This window comes from Aotus nancymaae, unplaced genomic scaffold (assembly GCF_030222135.1).
Source record: "Aotus nancymaae isolate 86718 unplaced genomic scaffold, 86718_ANA_hifiasm-v0.15.2.pri h1tg000058l, whole genome shotgun sequence".
NCBI classification, from domain to species: Eukaryota; Metazoa; Chordata; class Mammalia; order Primates; family Aotidae; genus Aotus; species Aotus nancymaae.
In genome coordinates, this window is record NW_026988472.1 from 38,655,635 (window position 1) to 38,678,373 (window position 22,739).

At 39.7% G+C, this 22,739-nt stretch overlaps 1 protein-coding gene across 8 annotated transcripts in view; it reads left to right on the forward strand.

The window, feature by feature from the left end:
* Positions 1 to 20,858, forward strand: part of RPS6KA3 (ribosomal protein S6 kinase A3) — a 122,565-nt gene extending 101,707 nt beyond the window's left edge. For all 8 annotated transcript variants that reach the window (XM_012477573.2, XM_012477627.3, XM_012477597.3 and 5 more), the window contains 6 exons: positions 685 to 843; positions 3,694 to 3,855; positions 6,389 to 6,465; positions 7,345 to 7,462; positions 14,561 to 14,701; positions 15,301 to 20,858. In XM_012477573.2, coding sequence (XP_012332996.1) covers positions 685 to 843; positions 3,694 to 3,855; positions 6,389 to 6,465; positions 7,345 to 7,462; positions 14,561 to 14,701; positions 15,301 to 15,423 — 780 coding nt within the window. In that variant the 3' untranslated portion in view covers positions 15,424 to 20,858. The remainder of the gene's footprint in view (positions 1 to 684; positions 844 to 3,693; positions 3,856 to 6,388; positions 6,466 to 7,344; positions 7,463 to 14,560; positions 14,702 to 15,300) is intronic.
* Positions 20,859 to 22,739: the final 1,881 nt, after the last annotated feature.

The window sequence follows — 22,739 nt, forward strand, 5'->3', positions numbered from 1 at the left end:
TATGTAAATTTCTTGCACATGCCTCATTTTTACCATGCTGCTCTGTCTAAATTTATAGTTCCCTTAGTTGCTAACACCACTTATTTTCTTTGCCTGGCTAACTACCACACATAAAGATTTTGCTAAGGCACTGCTTCTTCCAGGAAGCCTGCCCTGCCCATTGCCACTCCAAGGACAAGTAAAGTATCTTTCCCTGGACTGTTATGATACCCTGCTGCCTATGTCTCTCTTGACTTTTATTATAACAAAGTGTCGGCAAAGAGTGTGAACTCCCCAAGTAGCGTTAAGTCCTCTCTTGCTAATGATGTTCACAATAGGCCCAATGGCCATATCTGGTTGTTGTCAAAACTCAGATTTCCTCAGATTATCATTGCTCATGAAGACATGGCAAAACCTCATCTCTACAAAAAATGCAAAAATTTGCCAGTTATGGTACCATGTACCTGTAGTCCCAGCTACTTGGGAGGCTAAAGTGGGAGGATCACTGAACCCAGGAAGTAGATATTGCAGTGAGCCAAGATTGTGCCAGTGCACTTGCAGGCGACAGGGCAAGACTCCGTCTCTAAATAAATAAATAAAATTTTTCTTGAATATAAAATGAGTTTCTCTTTTATATTTTAAATTTTGTTTTGGACACATACAAAGCTTCAAGTAATATTTACATTTTGATGTTAAATTTTATAGGTATACGATGATGGAAAATATGTGTATGTAGTAACAGAACTTATGAAAGGAGGTGAATTGCTGGATAAAATTCTCAGACAAAAATTTTTCTCTGAACGAGAGGCCAGTGCTGTCCTGTTCACTATAACCAAAACCGTTGAATATCTTCACGCACAAGGGGTAAGTCTTTTTAACACTCTATACACACACATATGCACACACACACACACTTTTTTTCTTTATGTTTGAGCTAAAATTACAAACATAGAAGTTGCTTTATGCATGTAATGGAAAAAAGCTGCTATTAGCTGAATTATCCTACTGGTCTTCCTCTATGTAAACTTTTCTCATTGAGATCGAAGTATTCCTTTGATATCCTAGCTTGTTTATGTTAAACTCCTGTGCTTCCAAGAAAAAGTAAGTAATCTCTTCCGACCTGGAAAACATAGCATTGTGTCTGCTAGGTCACTCTGTACTCATGAAAACCAGGCCCACTTCAGGTTAGAAGCAGAAACAAGGAATCCTGGTTTGTATTCATGTATAAAAGGACATCCTTAAAACAATGAGGTCAAGTAGTCACATGCTTCTGGCTGATGGATATGCTCTTCATTCTTCTTGTACACAGATTTTTAGTAAACAGCAAAAAGAGAAATCGTATTTCTAGGCTGGGCACAATGGCTCATTCCTATAATCCCAACACTTTGGGAGGCTGAGGCTAGCAGATCACTTGAGATCAAGGGTTTGAGAAAATCATATTTTTAAAAGAAGGTAGCCAGGCATAGTGGTTCACTGTAGTCCCAGTACTTTGGGAGGCCAAGGCAGATGGATCACAAGGTCAAGAGTTCAAGACCAGCCTGGCCAAGATGGTGAAACCCTGTCTCTACTAAAAATACAAATATTAGTCAGGTTCAGTGGCAGGCGCCTGTAATCCCAGCTACTCAGGAGGCTGAGGCAGGAGAATTGCTTAAACCTGGTGGGGCGGAGGTTGCAGTGAACTGAGATCATGCCACTACACTCCAGCCTGGACAACAGAGTGAGACTCTGTCTCAAAAACAAAAAAGAAAATCATATTTTTAAAAGAAGGTGGCCAAACATAGTGGGTCATGCCTGTAATCCAGCACTTTGTGAGGCTGAGGCGGCAGATCACCTGAGGTCAGGAGTTCGAGACCAGCCTGGCCAACATGGCAAAACCCCTGTCTCTACTAAAAATACAAAAATTAGCCGGGCACCATGGTGCACGCCTATAATCCCAGCTACTCGGGACGCTGAGGCAGGAGAATTGCTTGAACCCGGGAGGCAGAGATTGCAGTAATCTGAGATTGTGCCACTGCACTCCAGCCTGAGCGACAGAATGAGACTCCGTCTCAAAAAAAAAAAAAGGAAATCTGGGAGGAAAGGAGAAAATGAGAGGAGGGAGAGAAGAAAGGAGAATAGCAGAGGAGTGAAGAGGAATGGAAACCAAGGGGAAAATAAACATTTTTTTTTAAGTTTTTAGTTGATAAATTATATGTATTCATGGTATACAACATGATGTTTTGATACATGCATATATAAAAGATTACTTCGTAAGGAGTTCAGTTTCAATACATTCTTCTTGTTTTGTCTTTGCCTCGAAAGCCAACAAGTAGAATGTGTTAATTCTAGCACTTCCTGACTTCTAACTTAACAAGATTTGCCTAGTATTATACCTTGAAATTAGTAGAACTCAGTATTCACTGAGGAACTTATGACCTTGCAGTCATCAAAGTCTTCTGTGTTCTTTTCCCAATGCCTCATCAGTAATTCATTATTAAAGTAGTCTGGGAAAGTGATGTCCTGGATGTGAGGAACTAAATCTAATTTAATTGATTAGAACACAGACTCAGAATTTGATGATGGAAGGCACACTTAAGTCTAAAAAGGAATGTCAGAGAAGCTTATGATAAAAGAAGTAGAGTAATCCCCTACTAATCTGCAATTTTGCCTTCTGTGTTTTCAGTTACCCACAGTCAACCATGGTCCAAAAATATTACAGTATTTTGAGAGACCACATTCACATAACTTTTATTACAGTATATTGTTACAATTGCACTACCTTATTAGTCATTGTTGTTAATCTCTTACTGTGCCTAATTTATAAATTAAACTATATTATAGGTATGTATATCTAGGAAAAAATATATAGTTTGGTATTATCCTCAATTTTAGGAATCCACTGCGGGTCTTGGAACATATACCCCACAGATAAGGGAGGACTACTGTACTCAGGTTAGATCATTAAAGGAGGAAAATAATACAGAACTCTAAAGAAAAGGTTTCTTTTTGCATATTTAACATCTTGTATAACAAATAACCAATACCAAAAATAAAGCCCAGATTTGTTTCGGTTTTTTCCTTTTTATTCCTCAATGCCCTCTCTGTTCCATTTAGTCTATCAGAATGTATTTGTTGTGTATGTACCTTGTACATGCTGTTCCTTCTAGTTAGAATGACTCTCACCCACTGTTCTTATGGCTCATTCATTCTGTTCTTCAGATACTGGATTAGATGTTACCTCATCTAGAGACCCTCCCTGATACTCTATTTAAAGTGACCTCCCTAGTTATGCCCCATCTCTCAACCTGTCTATTCTTTGCTTCCCCCAGAACTGTGTAAGCTCCTAGCACGGAAAGACCAGGTCTTTTGGGTCTTGTTCACCACAGTAGCTGCAGCAGCTTTTATAATACCCTGGTACATGATAGATACTCAGTATTAAATGAGTGATCAGTCTGGAGGTAGATACATTATTGCTGTTTGCATTTTTCCTTAACCCAGTTACTCAATTGGACAAAGAGGAAGGAGGTAAATACTATTCTTTCTTCCTCCTCCTCCTTGTCCCAGGTCTGTGTTAGAGAGTTATGCTTTATATTATTAGCATTTTATAATGTTAGGCTAATGTAAAGGTCAGCACTCATCATCTTGTTAAGTGCATTGCTTGACGGTTTGTGAATAAAGAACTTTCAGTAATGGAAATATATTGTTAACATAACTCTTTAATTGTATTTCAATTAGGTGGTTCATAGAGACTTGAAACCTAGCAACATTCTTTATGTGGATGAATCTGGTAATCCGGAATCTATTCGAATTTGTGATTTTGGCTTTGCAAAACAGCTGAGAGCGGAAAATGGTCTTCTCATGACTCCTTGTTATACTGCAAATTTTGTTGCACCAGAGGTAATTGTGAGAGAGTTTGCTTGCAGTGTTTTAGTATGTTTTAAAACTCATTCCCTATGTTTCATACAGAATTATTGGTAATCATTTAACTGAAGACTTGCTGAACAAATAATTAGGATAAAATGCCAGCCTTTCATTTCCCTGTTTAATGTTTCAGTGACATCTGATAGCCTACAGAAGAATCTCAATTTCCTAACGAGGTATTATAAAAGCCCTTGAGGCTGGGCACAGTGGCTCATGCCTGTTATCCTAGCACTTTGAGAGGCTGAGGCAGGAGGACTGTTTGAGGCCAGGAGTTCGAGATCAGCCTGGACAACATAGTGAGACCCCATCTCTACAAAAAATTTAAAAATTAGTTGGGCATGGTGGCGTGCCTATAGTCTCAACTACCCAGGAGGCTGAGGTAGGAGGATCACTTGACCCCAGGAGTTTGAGGTTGCAGTGACCCAAGATCACACCACTGAACTCCAGCTTGGGTGACAAAGCAAGAAGTCCTCTCTTAAAAAACAAAAAAGCGGGCCGGGCGCGGTAGCTCATGCCTGTAATCCCAGCACTTTGGGAGGCCGAGGCGGGTGGATCACGAGGTCAAGAGATTGAGACCATCCTGGTCAACATGGTGAAACCTCGTCTCTACTAAAAATACAAAAAATTAGCTGGGCATAGTGGCGCGTGCCTGTAATCCCAGATACTCAGGAGGCTGAGGAAGGAGAATTGCCTGAACCCAGGAGGCGGAGGTTGCGGTGAGCCAAGATCGCGCCATTGCACTCCAGCCTGGGTAACAAGAGCAAAACTCCGTCTCAAAAAAAAAAAAAAAAAAAAGGCCTTCAGTCTCTCTGGTATTCCCTACCCGAAGTTCTAGACACATTGAACTTCTGGCCTATCTCTGAGCCTGCTCTGCTTTCTTCCATATAGGTCCAATATAAGCAGGCACCCTCTAGCCTTCTTTCTCTCCCCATGTCAAGAATAAATTGCTTCCTCATTTTCATACCTATAACATTTAAGACATGATTTGGGGTTTTTGTTTGTTTGTTTGTTTAGGGACAAGGTCTCACTCTGTTGCCTAGGCCAGAAGGCAGTGGTGCAATCATAGCTTACTGCAGCCTTGAACTCCTCAGTTCAAGCAGTCCTCCTGCCTCAGCCTCTCAGGTAGCTGGGACTACAGGAGAACACCACTGTGCCTGGCTTCTTTTTAATTTTAATTTTAATTTTTTAATTTATTTATTATACTTTAAGTTCTGGGATACATGTGCAGATCGTGCAGGTTTGTTATATAGGTATACACGTGCCATGGTGGTGCTTTGCTGCATCCATCACCCCATCATCTACAGTAGGTATTTCTCCTAATGCTATTCCTCCCCAATCCCCCCACCCCCTACTATTCCTCCCCTAGCCTCCCACTCCCCAGGCCCCGGTGTGTGATGTTCCTCTCCTTGTGTCCATGTGTTTTCATTGTTCAACACCCCACTTCGCAGAAAGTTGAAACTGGATCCCTTCCTTACACCTTATGCAAAAATTAACTCTAGATGGATTAAAGATTTAAACATAAGACCTAACACCATAAAAACTCTAGAATAAAACCTAGGAAATACCATTTTATTTTTATTTTTAAAGATGAGGTCTTTGCCAGATGCCATGGTTCGTGCCTGTAATCCCAGCACTTTGGGAGGCCAAGGTGGGTGGATGTCTTGAACTCAGGGGTTCGAGACCAACCTGGGCAACATGGTGAAACCCTGTCTCTACTAAAAATACAAAAATAAGCCAAGCATGGTGGCACATGCCTGTAATCCCAGCTGCTTGGGAGGCTGAGACATAAGAATCGCTTGAATCCGGGTGGCAGAGGCTGCAGTGAGCCAAGACAATAATAATAATAATAAAAAGAGTTCTTACCATGTTGCCCAGGTTGGTCTGAAACTCCTGGCTTCAAGTGATCCTTCCACCTTGGCCTCCCAAAGTGCTGGATACCAGGTGTGAGCCACCATACCCTACCCAGACTTGATTTTATTATAATATTTACCAAATTGAGTTGTTAACTATTTTTATGTTTATTTCCCATCAAATTCTGTTTTTTTTTTTTTTTTTAAGGAAATGAGGGTTTTTTGTATTTGTCATAGTTCCTACCTGATAAAAGTTGGTGATTTTTGTACTAGGTTATGTGTGTTCTTTTGTGTGTGTGTGTGTGTGTGTGTGTGTGTGTGTATGTGCTCTTAAAAGCATTTTTTTGTAAATATTTCTGTAGCCCCAAACAAAATATAAATTCATTAAAATAAGAAAGATAGCTTCAGTTTGTTTTATATTCCTGTGTGCCTACAACACTCAATAAATATTAATTTGAATACCAAAATTAAATTTATATATCAATTATTAGTCGTAGAATGTTCTAGAATAGGATTAATGTATTGCCTTATTTGGTAACCATGTTCTGTTGAAATTTTCCTTATAGGTGTTGATTTGGGAGATATAATTCAGTTCGTAGCCTGTCCAAATATATATACAAAATGGTGGTATAGTAATACTGAGTTTTTACTTTTTCTAGGTTTTAAAACGACAAGGCTATGATGCTGCTTGTGATATATGGAGTCTTGGTGTCTTACTGTATACAATGCTTACTGGGTAAGTATATATATACACCATATGTTCTAAGCACCTAAGCATTTGTTCATCAATATTTTGCTTAAGTTATCTAGGTTTTTGTTTTGTTCCGGAGCGTTTTTTGTTTGCTTGCTTTTCTCTTTAGAGACAAGGTCTTACTCTGTTGCCCAGGCTGGAGTACAGTGACACAGTAATAGTTCACTGTAGCCCCAAACTCCTGGGTTCAAGCAATCCTCTGACCTCAGCCTCCCAAATTAGAGTAGCTAGGACTACAGGGGTGTGCCATAACACCTGCCTGATTTCTTTATTTTTTTGTAGAAACAGGGTCCTGCTGTGCTGCGCAGGCTGGTTTCAAACTCCTGGGCTCAAGTGATCCTCCAGCTTTGGCCTCCCAAAGTGCTGGGATTATAGGCATGAGCCACTGTGCCTGGCCTATGTAGGTTTTTTTTTTTTTTTAATCCAGATGTCATATCTTTCCATGTTTTCTCATGTTATCTAATATATACAATTCTGTAACAAGTCCACATTTATGACTACATCATTACTGATTTTTATAATGTACTATTTATTAATGTCTTGAGGTCCTAAATTGATTTTTTCCATACTTTTTTGTCTTCTTGTAGATTAGTATTCTTGTAGAAATAGTATTAAGAAATACTATTTCTTAATATTTTATTCTATAATGTGCTTTGTCTTAAAGTATATTATTGTATATTAAGTCTAATTAGTATTTTATAACCTATACCTTGACCTGGTACTTTATGGAGCTTTATTTTATTGATTTTTTTCACTTTGGTAGATTTTAATAAAATACTACATTAACTGAATTAAAGTACTTTTGAGATTACCAACCAAATAAAAAATTGTATTCATTAATATTTTAATTTTATTATAAATTAGTTACACTCCATTTGCAAATGGTCCTGATGATACACCAGAGGAAATATTGGCACGAATAGGTAGCGGAAAATTCTCACTCAGTGGTGGTTACTGGAATTCTGTTTCAGACACAGCAAAGGTAAGTATGGCTTCTTATTATAAGCTTTTGAGAAAATAATTTTTTATGATCCATAGTGAGAAAAAATACTACCAGTTAGAAACTTTTGTTTATAAGTTAGTATGTTAAAGTAATGTTACCAAATAATTTGAACTCAAAAATTGACCAATTATTTTGTTTCTTTCCCAGCTGACTTTGGTTTGGCCTTGTTATTTGTACTTCTAAAACTGTTTCTCAGGCCGAGCGTGGTGGGAGGCCGAGGCGGGTGGATCACCTGAGGTCAGGAGCTCGAGACCATCCTGGCCAACATGGTGAAACCCTGTCTCTAATAAAAATACAAAAATTAGCTGGGCATGGTGGCGGGCACCTGTAATCCCAGCTACTTGGAAGGCTGAGAGGCAGGAGAATTCGCTTGAACCCAGGAGGCAGAAGTTGCAGTGAGCCGAGATCGTGCCATTGCACTCCAGCCTGAGCAACAAGAGCAAAACTCCGTCTCAAAAAAAAAACAAACAAACAAAACTGTTTCTCACTGAAGAACATGATAAATTGTAACAGTGGTAGTCTTCATGATTTGTCTGTCTATTGTGTGCCTCTTCACACACCACTTTACCAAAATTATGTCATGTAATCCTTATAACACCCTGTGAAATAGGTGGTAGTATCCCCATTTCACAGAAAGAAACCAGAGCCCAGAATGTTAGTTTGAACTTGTCCATGTTATATACCAGATAACTACGTGGGTGCTTCAAACGAAATATGACTCCACAGCCCTCATTCCCTAGAATAATTACACCATGTTCTATTTTTAATTTAGATTATGAAGAAAGAGGTTTCGGTTTTTTTCACAATAAACAGAGGTGTAGTTTTATAGTATCTGCATGAAATCATTTGAAGAGGCTTTCTCACTGGAAGATCTGCCATCCCCTGAGTAGCATTGACTTGCTTTCCAACTCTGCATTTTTACTTTTTTCATAGAGAATTCTTTAAAAGAAAAAAGAATTGCGTTTTTTACTTCAAAATAAGAAAAACAGAGTAGATAAAGAGGATACATATTGGTAAAAGTGCATATTCTTTTTTCTTGGGGGTGAAAGCTTGAGTTGAGGTGATTGTATAAGTAAATAAAACACATCAAAAATGTATATAGATTCTATTGGCATAGGGCCTGAAGCCTCAGTTAACTAGTTTAATGTCTGTATAGATAATATTTGGTTTTATAACTGCATTTAAAATGAAATGTTGACCAGGTGCAGTGGCTTACACCTATAATCCTAGCACTTTGGGAGGCCAAGGCGGGCAGATCACTTGAGGTCAGGAGTTCAAAACTAGCCTGGCCAACATGGTGAAACCCCGTCTCTACTGAAAATACAGAAAATTAGCAGGGCATGGTAGCAGGTGCCTGTAGTCCCAGCTACTCGAGAGGCTGAGGCAGGAAAATCGCTTGAACCAGGGAGGTGGAAGTTGCAGTGAGCCAAGAGCATGCCACTGCACTCCAGCCTGGGCAACAGAGCAAGACTGTCTCAGATGGATGGATGGACAGATGGATGGATGGATGGATGGATGGATAGATGAGTGGACAGACGGACAGACGGTGTGTGGGAGCTGGCACCCTACGACCGACAGACAGACAGACAGACAGACAGACAGATAGATAGATAGATAGATAGATAGATAGATAGATAGATAGATAGATAGAAATGTTAGCCTTCACCTTTTTCTAACAATAAAATGTCTTAAACCAGATAATTTATTTCTCTAGGTACCTGTTTCCTTTGTAGTTCCCTTTTTGAGTCCCTTCATTTATTAACATGCTTAATAAATGAAGGCCTTAGAGATAAAAGATGTGACGAAGATAGAATTCCCTGTCTCAGGTAGCTCACAGTCTAGTTGGGAGACAGCCAGAAATATACAGTACAGTGTCACATGTGCTGTAACAGTGGTACAATTTCGGTGCTAAAAAAGTTCACAGATGATGCTTAGTCAGAAGGGTTTTAAGGAAAGCTTTCCAGAAGCAGTGAAGGAGTTTGCCAGGCAGATTTGGGGACCAGAAAGATGTAGTCCCAAGCTGAGGGATTAGCACATGCAGTTAGGTGGTGATGATAACATTGAGAATAGCAGAATGCCTCCAGGCTGTTCATTCCATGTGACTAGTGCAGGGTGCGTGGGAGAGGGGAGCTGATGAACCCAGATTGTGAAACGCTTTGCGCCTCATGCACAGGATTGTGGGCCTAACTCTGGGTATTGTGGAGCTGTTAAAACATGTTAAGCAATGCAGTCAGATTTTCCTTTTTTTTTTCTTTTTTTGAGATGGAGTCTTGCTCTGTCGCCAGGCTGGAGTGCAGTGGCGCAGTCTCAGCTCGCTGCATCCTCTGCCTCCTGGGTTCAAGTGATTCTCCTGCCTCAGCCTCCAAAGTAGCTGGGACTGCAGGCACTCACCACCATGCCAGGCTAATTTTTGTATTTTTAGTAGTGACAGGGTTTCACCATGTTGGCCAGGATGGTCTGGATCTCTTGACCTCGTGATCTGCCCGCCTCAGCCTCCCAAAATGCTGGGATTACAGGCATAAGCCACCACGCCTGGCAGATTTTCCTTTTTTTGAGACGGAGTCTCGTTCTGTTGCCCAGGCTGGAATGCAGTGGCATGATCTCAGCTCACTGCAACCTCCACCTCTCAGGTTCAAGTGATTTTCCTGCCTCAGCCTCCTGAGTAGCTGGAATTACAGATGCACACCACCACACCTGGCTAACTTTTATATTTTTAATAGAGACGGGGTTTCACCATGTTGGTCAGGCTGGTGTCGAACTCCTGACCTTGTGATCCGTCCACCTCAGCCTCCCATAGTGCTGGGATTACAGGCGTAAGCCACTGCACCCAGCCCAGATTTTCCTTTTTAAAGTGCATTCTGTGGAGCAGTAAGTAATTCTTAGCTATGGAGTCTACCACAAACTTTGTCATGATAGGTTGGGAGGTATATTAAGTAATGTTACCAATAATAAAATATCAGAGCTTACACATTAATTGAGTTTTTAATAAGTTAAAGCAAGTTGAGGTTATCACTATGATTTTATTCATTAACTTGCTTTCTGGTATGCTTTTTTGGTGAGAGAGAAAGGGCATGTGATGGAGACATGGAGCACAAATAATTACATCTAACTCACAGCCTATCTTATAGACTCCATGTTATTACTAGTAACTGTTACTGATATGTACCATTAAGACTTGTGATTACAAGCATGATATAATTCCATGATTAGCCACAAGATAGAAGGGAAGGCTCTATCAATCTGGGTGTATCCCCTCAAGAGCAAGTTACACGTGTGAATATTGTCAGTCATGTGGGTCATATGTGGCTTTGAGAACGAGAAGACCACAGCTGGCATTTGCTGAGCATTAATGTGCCAAGGACTGTGCTAACACTTTTACCTATGTTGTTTCATTCAGGCCTCACTGACCTAATATTAAGAACAGTACTTGTAAGGTTTTGCAATATTTCAGGTCATGAATGATGAGGACCTACACTAGAGCAGTTGTGATGGAATTTGAGCCAAATGGAAGAGAAATTGAGGAGGCAAAATAGACTTGATGGTTTATTATACATAAGAAATGAAAGAGAAACAGGTATAATGTATGTAGTCCCCATTTCCACCTTGGGCAGATGGATGAGGGGTGGTATCCTTCACTGATTTGTGGAATACAAAAGAAGTAGTATTGAGAGGAGTGGTGGTCACAGATTTGACATTATAAATTAAGAGATGTATGTCCATCAGGCAACTGTCTATATAGTTACATGTCTTAAAAGAGAAATCTGGGGTGACACTTAAGAGTCATCATTCATAGTAGCTAAAGCCATGAATATGAATGAGATTATCTGAGCAGAGTGGTAAAAGAGCCAAGGAAGGAATTCCAGAGAGCACTACTTAAAGAGAAAGCTTAAGAGGAATAGCCATTAAAGGGGTGGCAGTAAGCGAAGTAGTTTGAAGTGAGTTTGCCAAAAGTTCATTAGCGTACAGATTTGATTAAAATTATAATTGAGTTTTGTTGTACCTGGACAATTTTGCAACATTTCGTGCAATTTTAAGCATTTTTGCCTACTTTCAGAATTGCAAAAGGGAGGTTCCTATTTTTTTTTTTTTTTTTTTTTTGCTTTTTACTTCCAGCTGTGTTCAATTGCTTATCCCTGTTCTTAGCTGTTAATAACTAAAAGTAAGAAACCATAAATGTCTCATAGCAGAGGAGTACCTGGGACAACATCACCCCAGTTCCAAAGATCTGGTCAACTACCAGATTATGTCAGTTCTTTATCCTAAATACCTCAGTTCCATCCATTTTTCTCCTTTTTTTTTTTCTTTTTTGAGACAGTCTCACTCTCTTGCCCAGGCTGGAGTTTAGTGGTGCAGTCACAGCTCACTGCAACCTCGAACTCTGGACTCAAGCCATCCTCCTGCCTCAGCTTCCTGAACAGCTGGAACTACGGGCATGCATCACCATGCCCAGCTAATTTTTAAATTTTTTGTAGATGGGTGGTCCCACTATGTTGCCCAGGCTGGTCTCAACTCCTGGACTCAAGTGATGCTCCCACTTTGGCCTCCCGATGTGCTGAGATTACAGGTATGAGCCACCATGCCCAGCCCAGTTTTCTCCATCTCATACACCTCCCTGAAGCTGTCATCTTTCACCAGTGCATTTTCCTCCACACTCAGTGAGTGTGATCTATTTAACCACAGCACTCCCTAACTTTAAATACATTATTACCATCAAATTAAGTCCACATTTGCAAATATGGTTTACAGGGACTTTCCTGGTCTGGTCCCTTCTCACCTCTCCCACTTTATCCACTGCCACATTCTCCTTGACAGTAAATTTATGCTGCAGCCACATTGTCCTCCTGCCAATTCCTTAACTGTGACATCTCTCTCACCTGAGGGCTTTCCTCCAAACTCACTCTCCATTCTCTCCATTCTATCTACTCTACCTGAAGCAGTGTTTCCCCCTTTGTTTCTCTAATCCAGCTCCTGCTATAGGTTTTAACTTCCTCTTAAAGAGTCACTTTTAAGCCACCTCGCCCAGTTCAGGTCAGATATCTCTTTGTCCCTCTAGCTACACCTGGTATTTGTTCATCCTGTCAAAGAACTTATTGGCTCTGTGATTGATTCTTTGTCTCTCCTTCACTGAACTGAAAACTTCATGAAGCTAGAATTCATTTTGTTTTTTGTTGTTTGTTTGTTTGTTTGTTTGTTTGAGACAGGGTCTCACTCTATTGCCCAGGCTGGAGTACAGTGGCTCAATCATGGCTCACTGCAGCCTTGACCTCCTGGGCTCAAATGATTCTCCCACTTCAGCCTCCCAAATAGCTGGGACCTCAGGCACATGCCACCACGCTCAGCTTTAAAAAGTAAAATTGTAGGCCGGGCGCGGTGGCTCACGCCTGTAATGCCAGCACGTTGGGAGCCCGAGGCGGGCGGATCATGAGGTCAAGAGATCGAGAACATCCTGGCCGACATGATGAAACCCCATCTCTACTAAAAATACAAAAAAATTAGCTGGGCGTGATGGCATGCGCCTGTAGTCCCAGTTACTCGGGAGGCTGAGGCAGGAGAATTGCTTGAACCCGGGAGGCGGATGTTGCAGTGAGCCGAGGTCATGCCACTGCACTCCAGCCTGGCGCCTGGTGACAGAGTGAGACTCCATCTCAAAAAATAAAATAAAATAAAATTGTAGAGACAGGGTCTCACTATGTTGCCTAGACTTCATTTCTGTGTTGTTCATTGCTAACTACCCAGTGCCTAGCAGAATGCCTGTCCTTTAATGGATACTTACCAAATGTATTTTGAATGAAAAATTTTTAAAATGGTGGCTTTTATAAATGACAGTTGTGTTATTTCAAAGAGTGTAAAACCATGTGGCGATTATATGCGTCTACATTCTGTGCATAGGAATGGCATATAGATAGATATGCAGTGGTAACAATGACTTGTCTCTGGAAGAGTGGGATTATGGTGTTCCTCATGTACTTTCACTTTTCCTGTATTTTCTGATTACTCTCTAATGCCCATGAGTTGCTTTTGAAGTAGGAAGAAAAAAAAAGGAATACTATAATCTTTTCGGGGACATTTAGAGCCCTCCAATTAAATTCCTATTATTGGACATTCATGTTGTTCTTTAGTATTACCAGAAACACAAAAAAAATCTTAAGTAGCTGAATATTACTTAAAAATAAACTGGCCAGGGACGATGGTTTGCACCTGTAATGTTAGAACCTTGGGAGGCTGAAGCAGGAGTAACACTTGCATCCAGGAATTGGAGACCAGCCTGGGCAACATGGTGAAACCCCATCTCTACTAAAAATACAAAAGTTAGCACACACCTGTAGTTCCAGCTCCTCGGGAGGCTGAGGTGGGAGGATCACTTCAGCCCAGAAGACAAAGGTTGCAGTGAGCCAAGATCACACTCCAGCCTGGGCGACGGAATGAGACCCTGTTCCAATAAATAAATAAATAAACCTACAAAAATGTAAGAAACTGAGAAAATCTGAAGGAAAAAAGAGCCAGAGTACTTAAAGATACATAAAATGTGCTCAATTGACCCTTTGTAATGCATCAAATTACTATTAGCAGGGGAAAAAAACAGAGACTGATTTTTTTTTTTTTCCCAAAATTACCATGTTGACCAAAGGGGCTGTTACCAGTAAAAGCAGTGTCATAGAAGCTAAGAAAGAATGTTCATTCGTATCAAGAGCCATAGAAAAAGAAGCAAAACAGGCTGGGTAGGCGTGGTGACTCATGCCTTTAATCCCAACACTTTGGGAGGCCAGGGTGGGCAGATCACCTGAGGTCAGGAGTTCGAGACCAGCCTGGCCAACATGGTGAAACCCCGTCTCTACTAAAAATTCAAAAAATAAGCCGGGTGTGGTGGCGTGCGCCTGTAGTCCCAGCTACTCAGGAGACTGAGACACGAGAATTGCTTGAACTCAGGAGGCAGAGGTTGCAGTGAGCTGAGATCATGCCATTGCACTCCAGCCTGGGCAACAGAGTGAGCCTCTGTCTCAAAAAAGAAAAAGAAAAGAAAAGAAAAAGAAGCAAAACAAAAGGTTTAAGCTTGTTTTATTATTATTCCCATTACAGGACCTGGTGTCAAAGATGCTTCACGTAGACCCTCATCAGAGACTGACTGCTGCTCTTGTGCTCAGACATCCTTGGATTGTCCACTGGGACCAACTGCCGCAATACCAACTAAACAGACAGGATGCACCACATCTAGTAAAGGTGAGTGGCCCCATACAGTCACTGTTTTCCACATGTCCTCCAGGAGAGACTTCAAGAAGCCTGTCCGTGCCCCCCAGCACCTTTCTCTTTCATCCTGCACCTAGTTCTGTTGTGGGATTCTCTTACAGTGGGTGACTTAAAAAAGCTCAAGGCATGTCAATATATTAGTAATAAAACTAGTTTAAGAGCAACTTCTGATTTCTCTTAGTCTACATAAGTAGGTATTCACTATCAATAAAGACAGATTAAGTTTATGGATTTCCCAACTTAAAGAGCATGCCTTGCTGCCTCTTTAGTTACTTTATGCATTAAAGGAGTGCAAAGAGAAAAAATGTTGAATAGTCCTGAGAAAAGTGAGGGCTGCCTATTATGAGCCTATCTTTGTTCTCTCTCATACCTAATTCTAACCTCCCACGTTGGCCTCTAAAGTTTTGGTTAAGTCAGTAGATTTGAGCAGTGTGGTTATTTTCATTATGAACCAATTGAAATCTATATACATTGAGTATGAAGAAATTATCAGAAAAAACTCTTCATTTCGTATTTGTGTACATGTGACTATCCATTGTCATTTTGTTATTACCTTTATTTCCTTTGTTCAGGGTGCCATGGCAGCTACATATTCTGCTTTGAACCGTAATCAGTCACCAGTTTTGGAACCAGTAGGCCGCTCTACTCTTGCTCAGCGGAGAGGTATTAAAAAAATCACCTCAACAGCCCTGTGAAGTGACCTCAGTGAGATATTTGGTACCATGGTGTAAGCTGATAGCACAAGTTCTGGCGACAGGTAGCACATATCTGAGAGACACCTGCAAGCACACACTGTCCCAACTGGTACCCATAATGCTGCTGCTCCTGCTGCTGCTCCTGCTTTCGTCTCCTCTCGCTTTAAATGATTGTTAGCAAGTTAGATTTTCCTGGAGCTTCGGATGAAATGAAAATGGAAACATGATGAAGATATAGTCACTGAATCAACAAGAAAAATAATGAACATATGAATACCACCTAAAAATACACTGAATAAAGTACACCATATAGCATTATTTTTATAGGAAATATTTCATGTCCCTTAAATATTCTTTGTTAGTTATAGGGATGGACAGTTTATGTTAAGCACTTAGCTTAAACAATCCGTTTATATTAGCACTGTATCCCTTGTGCCATCCAACATTTTGTATGTTTTTGTAAACAGTTCATATACAGTACATTTCTGTACTGCTTTCTTTAATGTATACATGCCTTGTTTAACTTGGAATCTATTATTATTAATCAATTGACTATTAAATCTGGTTAAATAGTTCACCTGGATTAACAGTATTGTTGGACAGCCCTAAAAATGGCCAGATTGTGGAACAGCTGTTGAATGTAATACTTCCAAAATGTACATATCTTTCCCCATGTCTGTTTCACTGGTTCATTCATTTGTTTGTTTCTTAAAGTCAGGTGCTCTGTCAGACTAACCTAGAGAGCTGTTATGGTAGAGAAAGTTATCATATGTGTGTGGCATGAACTCAAGAATACACCTATGAAGTTAGTCCGTATACTTTGCAACTCCTTAGAGTTCCTTTTCCCTTAATTAAGGAAGTAGTCCTTGCACTTTTAATCTTACATAGCATCCATACTTAGAATTTGGCATATCATTTGGGATTTTGCCAATATACATCAAAGCCCTTTAAGAGTCATGGTAAAGAGATTGGCGAAGGAAAATTTAGCAACAGGTAATTGAAGTCCTATTGGATATTTCATGTTTAAATAGATATTCTATATTAAACACTAATTTGAATGTAATAAAGGCCAAAGGCCTCTATATGAAATTGGATTTAAACTTTCTTATTTTAGGGATTAAAACATTATTGATCAAACAGTATCTGTACTAACCTAAAATTATAGATAGGGCAGGCTAAGTGAACATTCGGCATTGAGTGTTTTCTGAATTCCTCATGATAATTTATAGCCATATACTGCTTCCTTTGACTTCAGGAATGATCAGGTTTTATAATGGCCACTGGGTCTGCTTAGATCACAGTATTCATTATCTGCATCTAATTTGGTAGTTTCTACAATTTTATCTGATGAAAGAAACTTCAGTAGCCATTGTTACCTGGGTCTTTGCCAAGCTACCTAGCATACATCAGCATTTAATATAAAAGACATATGAGCAAGGAAAAAGTGGTTTAACTTACCTTATTAAGAAAGTACCCAAATGGGTTGGGCGCAGTGGCTCACACCTGTAATCGCAGCACTCTGGGAGGCCGAGGCAGGTGGATCACCTGAGGTCAGGAGTTTGAGACCACCCTGGCCAACATGGCAAAACCCCGTCTCTACTAAAAAACACAAAAATTAGCCGGGCGTGGTGGCACACACCTATAATCCCAGCTACTCAGGAGGCTGAGGCAGGAGAATCGCTTGAACCTGGGAGGTGGCAGTTGCAGTGAGCCAAGATCACACCATTACACTCCAGCCTGGGAGACAGAGTGAAACTCTGTGTCAAGGAAAAACAAGAATGTACCCATACGGATTTTTCTTAGTCATGTACTAAGCCATGTATATCAGAAACCTTTTTTCCTGCCAGAAGCTTTAAATTTTCCCCTAAGAGTACAAAGCCAAGAGACTGTGGTTTATCTAAATGTCCTGAAATCCACTTGTCATTCCTTAATTTCTCCTCTATGCAATTAAAGAGAAAGGGAAAATCTATAACGTTTCTTTTGCCCAAGTGACACAAAAATGATTATTGCATAGAAATCAAATGTAAGTTTAGTTTCTAAATGAAAAACGTATAGATATTAGAATATCTAGATAGAGAAAGTATTTTAATGTTCTTGAATATACGGATGCTAACTATTTAAAGCTGCTTTCCATTGCTTGGAAAGAGAGCTTTTTTCCCTCCTCTATTCAGTGTTTCAAATTATGGTCATCTCAAATTATTGTCACTTTTAAAATGTTAATGTCATTCTGAGCAGAAAGAAAAGATGTGTTTTCAGATTTTTTACACTGATGCTACTCCATAATTGCTTAAGTGTATTGTCATCATAGTCTTTTAGAACTAGAAGTAAACACATAAATCCTTATGAATTACTCAGTCCAACTTTCTCATATTGCATGTAAAGAACCTGAGACACAGTCTAGAATCCTTAACTTCTCCCCATTAAGTTTTTTTTTCCTCATAACACCACGCTGCCTTTCCTTCACATCACCAACCAGTAGCTGAGTTCAAAAACTATGTATTTCTTGGGCAGTCCTCTACTGGTATATGATGCCAACTTTATTTCTTTCAAAGATAATTGCCGCCTTTGCCTAGTCAAGCAGCCAGTTTTATTGGAGAAAAGCAAGTTATATGTTCACAAAATGGAAGGCTTTCTACCTACATTTATTTCATCTGTGGTTCTGGTGTTCCCTTCCATTGCTTTTGACATACAGTCGAAAAACTTGGCCAACAATGTGCTCTAAATATAGTGCTTGTGCTGGGTTAATTTTTCCATTAATTTCTTAACATCAATTTTTCAGGCCCCTACAGTTGTGGTATTGAGGCCCCTGAAGGCTTCTGCCTTTCACCAATTAGTGCTGCCAGTTACTGGGGCTTCTCCCAGAAGGTATCAGTCCACAAGCTTCCTCTTAGTCTCTAATCCAAAATAATATCCAAAGCGAGAGATTGAATTTAACTTTGTCAAGCACATACTGGAAAGTATGAATTACACTACCATGTGTTCGTATCTTCCTTTCAAGTGATGATGTTAATGAAGGTAAGTTTTTCATCCTTTTTTAATTTTTGTTTTTTATAAATCATTTCAGCTTTTTCTGGTTTATAGAGGTGTCTTCTTTCTAATGCAACAGACCCCTGACTTTAACAGATTTGATATGGATGCATTAATTACAAGAAACCCCAAAAGTCCAGAAATGCAATAATTTTGACAAGGCCCAAAGTTGAAATGCTATAAAGCTTGTGTGTATGAAAAGTCACTGATGATTATCTGGAGAGAAGGTGTGGTGTGTATGCTGTAGAGTTTCCACATTTCACATGCAGTGCACTCCAAAAAGCGGGTTTGGGTCAACTATTTCCCATCTCTTTTTAAGACATGACTGCTCTTGGGGCAGGGGACATCATGGGAGGTGGGGCTGTCCAGTTAGCTGTGCCCTTGCACCTTTAGCCCAGGAAAGATTTGAACAGAGGGTAGGTGGGTGCAAAGGCTTAAAGAGAGAGCAGAATGTATTGGCAGAAAAGGGACTGGGGTAAGCCCAGCCTGGGATGAGAGCAGAAAAGCATTCAAGATTTGCAGGCCTTGCTACTGTTGTGCTTAATCACCATGGAGGCCAGCAATACACATCTTAACATGGCTTTACTTCCTGGCCTTTAAAAATGACCTATAATTTTTCAGTTTGCTTCACTATATAAAGAAAATTCTATCTTATGGTTGACTGAGCATTGAGACTTATGAAGGCATTAGGGTAGATAGCTCAGGAATGTAAAGGTTCAGAAAAGGTCTGTTTTCTCAGATTAACAAATACAGTGTATTCCATGGCTGACCTTGGTGCTTAAATCAGGAGGTTTTAATCTAGTTCTAGAGTTCTGTTCCTCTGAAAGGCCCAATGCCATGTGACTAACTTTAAACTGGATATATACTTTGAGCCTTACTTAATTCACAGATAAGTTGACTTAACTCAGTATTTTTATTTCAATTAATGAAAATAGTCCTCTTTTCAACCCCAGGTTGCTTACATTTTGCTGGTCTCCCCAAGTGACCATTGGTGGAGACCAATTAATGAAGGAATGAAATTCACTTTCTTGGAACTGTGGTATTCTACAGAGCCACACTTAACCACTTTTTCCAGTGAAGAATCTCCAGAATGATAATGCCCAAATATGGATGGCCAAGAAGAATTTGTATCTACAGTGTGCTTTATGTGTTTTTGACACTGCTGTATTCTGTGTGATCGAGTGATTTGCAACTGGTTCCAATGTGACAGTGTTCTCAAAGAATTCTAGTAATTAAGTCAATTTTCTTAAGCCTGGTATTACTGTCAGCCTCACATCTACCACTTTGATTCTAGTTTTTTAACTGTTCATAACAGGGCATACCAAGGGTTGGAATGGGAGCCTACTTCCTACCTCTTAAGGCACTTTCCTCATTATTTTGCCATATAATCTTGAACTACGTGATAAGCTGTTTAAATGTCCATGACTTCTCTCAGAGCAACTAGCAAAGTATATTACATTTTGATTAGAGATTAGTGGAAAGGAAAATTTAGAGATTTAAGTTCAGAGGTACAAACCTCAAGAAAACCTCTTTAGAGCACATACCGTGAGTAGAGTATATGTAAGCGTATATGGGAAGAGAGTCGCTATAATAGTCCTCTCTAAGTAGATTAGTTCATTGTCTAATGGAAGTGAACATCTTTACTCCTATTATCACTATAGTACTGAATGAACTGTATACTGAGTTTTTCAAACAAGTATTTAAAATAGAACTTTTACCTACAAAGCAAGGGCATAAAGATAAAGATTTTGGTTTGTGTTTCTGTAAGTGTAGTTTACCATCTAAACCTTTGTTTTTTAATTTTTTAAAAAAAGCTTCAAGGTATTGCCATTCCTTAGCATCTTTATTCATTATGGGTGATGAGTTTTTAACTCTTAAAATTATATTCATGTATTGGTTTATCTTAACCGTTGCCCTAAGCAAAAGGGAAGGTATACACCTAAGGGATGTACTTAGTTTGCATTTTTGGCCAAGGGTGGGAATGGGGTGGGTGCCTACTTAAATAGTTTTTAAAAAAGAAAAAAATCACAAATATTTTTCTACTATTATATATGATCTTCCTTTATACTAGTTTCTCTCTAGTAAGGCATGCCAGAAGCCCAAGATACCATATCATTAATTCCTACGTATTGTACCTTTTGTTGGTGGTTAAATCGCATCAGATGCTTGGCATTGCTGCCATAATTATGAAATGCTTGTAAAGGATCAAATATCACTAAATACTTTAAATTGTTTTACTTAAGAGTCTAATCTGGGAAGTTTTCAAATCATACTATTAATGTGTAATCTAAGCTCTTCAGATGTATCCATGAATAATCCTGGAACAATATTGCTTGTACTCCTGTCATAGAACAGGTTTTGTAATCTTTAAAAGAAATGAAAATTTATATAATAAAGTTTCAAATCAATGCATGTTTGTCCCTTTTATCAGATTATTTTGATCATATAATCCTTTATAATATGAAATTCTGTCCAAAGTATATTTATGCAATTAGATTGATAGAACTTAAAACAGGAATATTTGAGTTAAGAAGTGCAAAATAATTTTTCAGTGCATAATCTTGTTTCATTCAAAGGGTTTGTCGAGTCAAATACAAATCATAGATCTTACCCAATGCCAAACTTTAATGAATTAAAGGATATGGAATGATCACCAGACACAGATGAAACATTCTTTTAGAGAAGTCCAAAATGTTAGAGTCCAGCTCCAAAAATGCCCTTTTTCTCTCTCAGTACACTTTGGATTCAAACTTAAAGGACAAGTTTTTTTCTGAGCGTTGTATGTCGAGACCTTGTTCAAACAAAGGGAGTCATTTAATTTTGCAACATCTCCTTTTTATACTTCATTATGCAGTTTAAATGAGCCCTCATTCTCCGGCCAGTCATGCCTCACAAATCCACAAATCCCAAGTTTTACAATAAACCATCTATAGAGACCAAGTATATCTTGCTAAAAGCATTTTAGAGATAAGGACTTTCCGTTTTCTCTCTAGTAATAAATATCAGCACATTTTAGAGGAAATTTGATTGAGGTCATTGATTCTTGGTAGAGAGGGAATGGGTTATACAGGCCTGAAGTTAGCCTTTTCTTGCCCAGTTGACATTTCTTTGTAGTTCCATACTATGAAATACCACACATTGAGTGACTTAATCAAAAATTTATTTTCTCAGTTCTGGAGGCTGGAGGTCCAAGACCAGGCTACTTGTAGGGTTGGGTTCTTTAGAGACCTCTTTCTTTGGCAGGTGGCTGCCCTCTTGCTGCCTCTTCACATGGTTGGTCCTCCGTGCATGTGTAGCCCTGGTATTCCTTTTTTTTAATAAGAATAGCAGTCACATTGCATCAAAGCCCCACTCTAACAGCCTCATTTTAATTCAGTCACCTCTTTAAAGACCTTATCTCCAAATACTGTTACATTCTCAGATACTGGGTGTTGGGACTTCAACATAAGAATTTGGAGAAGAGGCCAGGCACAGTGGCTCACGCCTGTAATCCCAACACTTTGGGAGGCTGAGGCAGGTGGATCACAAGGCCAGGAGTTCAAGACCAGCCTGGCCAACATGGTGAAACCCCGCCTCTACTAAAAATACAAAAATTAGCTGGGCATGGTGGCATGTGCTTGTAATCCCAGCTACTCGGGAGGCTGAGGCAGGAGAATTTCTTGAATTTCTTGAACTGGGAAGCAGAGGTTGCAGTGAGCCAAGATTGAGCCACTGCACTCCAGCCTGGGCGACAGAGAGAGACTCCGTCAAAAAAAAAAAAAGGATTTGGGGAAGATATAGTTCAGCTCATAGCAGCTGGTTTAGGGGTATCCACTTGGATTTAGGTACTTAAGATGGCAATCTTCAAGGTCTACTTGGCATTATGCTGAGGCAAGGTAGGAATGTTAATTATATTTGCTTTCTACCATTTTTGTAACAAATTACCACAATGTAGTGGTTTAAAACAACACATTTGTTAGCTTACAGCTCTGGAGATTGGAAGTCCAATACGGGTCTCACTGAGCTAAAATCAAGGTGTCAGCAGGACTGCTGCGTGCCTTTCCGGAGGCCCTAGGCAAGAATTGATTTCCTTGCCTCTTCCAGTTTCTAAAGGCTGCATTCCTTGACTTGTGGCCCATTACTGTATTTTCAAAACCACCAACAGTGGGTCAAGTCCTCTCCACATGCATCTCTCTGCCCCTTCTCTTCTGCCTCTTTAAGGACTCATGTGATTAGATTTCACAGGTAAATGTAGGATAATCTCTCCATCAAGGTCAACTGATTAGCAACATTAATTGCATCCGAACCTT